Source organism: Empidonax traillii, unplaced genomic scaffold (genome assembly GCF_003031625.1).
Source record: "Empidonax traillii isolate 1590-97213 ecotype Southwest subspecies unplaced genomic scaffold, ASM303162v1 scaffold55:size2822071, whole genome shotgun sequence".
NCBI lineage: Eukaryota > Metazoa > Chordata > Aves > Passeriformes > Tyrannidae > Empidonax > Empidonax traillii.
This window is the reverse complement of record NW_020955248.1, coordinates 2,423,437-2,426,349: the sequence shown is the minus strand read 5'-3', so window position 1 is coordinate 2,426,349 and position 2,913 is coordinate 2,423,437. Positions and strand designations below refer to the sequence as shown.

Here is a 2,913-nt window from a genome sequence, read left to right as displayed (position 1 = left end):
GTGGCCAAGAAGGCCAATGGCATCCTGGCCTGCATCAAGAACAGTGTGGCCAGCAGGAGCAGGGAAGTGATCCTTCCCCTGTACTCTGCGTTGGTGAGGCCACACCTTGAGTATTGTGTTCAGCTCTGGGCCCCTCAGTTCAGGAAGGACATTGAGGTGCTGGAGCGGGTCCAGAGAAGAGCAACAAGGTTGGTGAAGGGACTTGAGCACAAGTCCTGTGAGGAGAGGCTGAGGGAGCTGGGGTTGTTTAGTCTGGAGAAGAGAAGGCTTAGAGGTGACCTCATCACTCTCTTCAACTACCTGAAGGGAGGTTATAGCCAGGTGGGGGTTGGTCTCTTCTCCCAGGCAACCAACAATAGGACAAGGGGACATGGGCTCAAACCCTGCCAGGGGAGGTTTAGGTTAGATGTTAGGAAGAAATTCTTTACAGAGAGGGTAATCAGGCATTGGAACGGCCTACCCAGAGAGGTGGTGGATTCACCATCCCTGGAGGTTTTTAAGCAGAGATTGGATGTGGCCCTTAGTGCCATGATATAGTAATTGGAGTTGGATCAGGGGTTGAACTTGATGATCTTGGAGGTCTTTTCCAACCCAATCTATTCTATGATTCTATGATTCTATGAAAGCTTGGTAAGATCAGTATGTCCGGAAAAGATAAGCACTGGAACAGGTTGCCCAGAGAGGATGTGGAGTCTTCCCCCATTCAAGAACCGTCAGTGTAATCTTGTGCAATGTGCACTTTGAATCTTCTGGTAGTCCTGTAGGCTGTTCCTGAAAAAAATAATAAACCTTTCCTTGTTTTCACAGTTGAGAGGAAAGGGAAACGGAGAATCCGGACAACATTCACAGCTGAGCAGCTCCAGGAACTGGAGAGGATTTTCCAAGTGACTCACTACCCAGATGTCCATATCCGCAATCAACTGGCAGCAAAGATAAAACTCCCTGAAGCCAGAGTTCAGGTATATTGTGTCTCCAAAAGGCTATGTTCGCAGCAGCAATTCATTATTCAGAGTACATTCTTAATAGTTTATGCCTGGGTGACAATGCTAATGAATTACGTGACCTCTCTCTTACCTTACAGAGAAGGCCAGTATCACTGTTCTCCTTTTACAAACACGGAAGAAGTATTTGTCACCCAGCTGTGACTAACCAAATGGGATTTATCAAAGGGTTAACAGGAGCTCTAAGCACACTAAATACATAGCAAATAGGAGTTACAGATGGTTATGAGCAACCTGTTGGACTCTGTAGTGACAGAGCGGCCATTTCTGAAAATATTTATTAATCATTTATCAACCACTTATGGGCTAATATTCATCCAGTATAAACTGTCATCCACATCCATCTTCCACAGGGTCTCAAAAAATGTGAAAATAGCTGCCCAAATGGAAATGCTTTTTTAGTGTTCTGTATTTTGATATCACAGGCTATAAATGCCCTGGTTGTAATTTCAGTGCACAGAAAGTAATCCAGTTTCCCTCAGTTATAATATAGTCTTGCTGACTGAGCTAAAAATTGACCCCAGATGTTTAATGCATACAAGATCTGTGACATTAAAATACACGAAACCTGGGACATTAAAATATACATGCCCCTGTGTATTGGCATTTGGTGCTGTTTATTAGGCAGTGTCGAGATGATTTTTGCACAAGGCAGTTTCTTGCCATAATTGTAGAATCACTGGTGCACTTCTATGCACATATCCCACTCTAACAATCAAAGTTCAACATGAAGCAGTTTATTGACTATGATATGCCTGGGGCTGTTGACTAACCGTGATGATATTGCTTCATAGTTAGGTGACAGGGAGAATTGGAACTGCATAGCCACAATATGCCTATTAGTGATATCAATGCATCAACAATGCATTTCCAATGGCATAAAGCACAAGCTGGGCTACTAGGCAGAGTTCCCAACAGAACAACGAATCACATGAAAGAACAGGGCACTTTTCTGTTTAAAAAAATTGTTTATAATCTGTATGGGGAAAAATAAAAACGAGTTGTTATGGGAATCATCAACCTGGCATGTAAATGAAGGAAGTAAAAAGCCCCTGATGTATGAATTGCAGGTGACGAATACCCAATTCAGATAGGGTTGCACATGGCACAGGAAATTCTGTGTTTGACTACACCTTGGCTGCTAAAGGGAAATCAGCCACGGAACTGAAAATTAGCAGTGACTTAGATGCAAGTTACAAGTTGTTATAATTTTAATTGATTGCATTTGTCACATATAAACCAAATAGCATGCTGAGAATTCACATGTGCTCTTGGTACTTCGAAATAATAGTTTTGACAAAGTTGAAGTGACGTAAGTCAAATTCCCTCAGAAAGATAATTTAACTGGGGAAAAAAATGTGAACAACCATCAGGTAACCAAATAAAACATTTTGTAACTGTGAAAAAGCTTGTGTCCTCCAAACAATAAAAAAGATTTGATTGCTGTGAAACAGCTTAAGTGAATAGATGAAATTGTATCGCTGCATGTGTGCATGCCTACACGCAAGAGAAAATGAAGAATGCTGGGTGAGTAAACATTAGAAACAAGAAATTAAAAAAAAAAAATTAATAAGCAAAGCAGGATTCAGGCCAAAGTTTTGGTCAGAAGAATTCTAGCTCAAAAACTCAATAAAAGTCAATTAAGAACAAAAAAACAAACCCAAAAGTAATCAGTTATATTGACCTGTTACTTTATCGGAACACTAGGACTGTCAAAGATATGGCATAAATAGGAAAGATGTTCAGTCATAATTTCTGCTCTATCCTTGGAAATATGTCAGGTAAGGTGGTAACACTTTCTGTAAGGACAATGTTGAACAGCAGCTGCTACAGAGAGATATTTTTAAATCCAGACATCTAAGTGACTTACCTCCAGTAGTTCTTAAGAAGCTGCTTGAGAAGCACTTTGGAT

At 41.0% G+C, this 2,913-nt stretch overlaps 1 protein-coding gene and 1 long non-coding RNA gene across 3 annotated transcripts in view; one reads left to right on the top strand and one right to left on the bottom strand.

The window, feature by feature from the left end:
* Nucleotides 1-2,913, top strand: part of ISX (intestine specific homeobox) — a 28,441-nt gene that overhangs the window by 20,705 nt on the left and 4,823 nt on the right. Inside the window, exon 3 of the mRNA XM_027879565.1 lies at nt 808-959. Within this exon, the coding sequence (XP_027735366.1) occupies nt 808-959 (152 nt within the window). The remainder of the gene's footprint in view (nt 1-807; nt 960-2,913) is intronic.
* The window catches only part of LOC114055445, a 10,732-nt gene that overhangs the window by 4,025 nt on the left and 3,794 nt on the right, over nt 1-2,913 (bottom strand). The window lies entirely within an intron of this gene.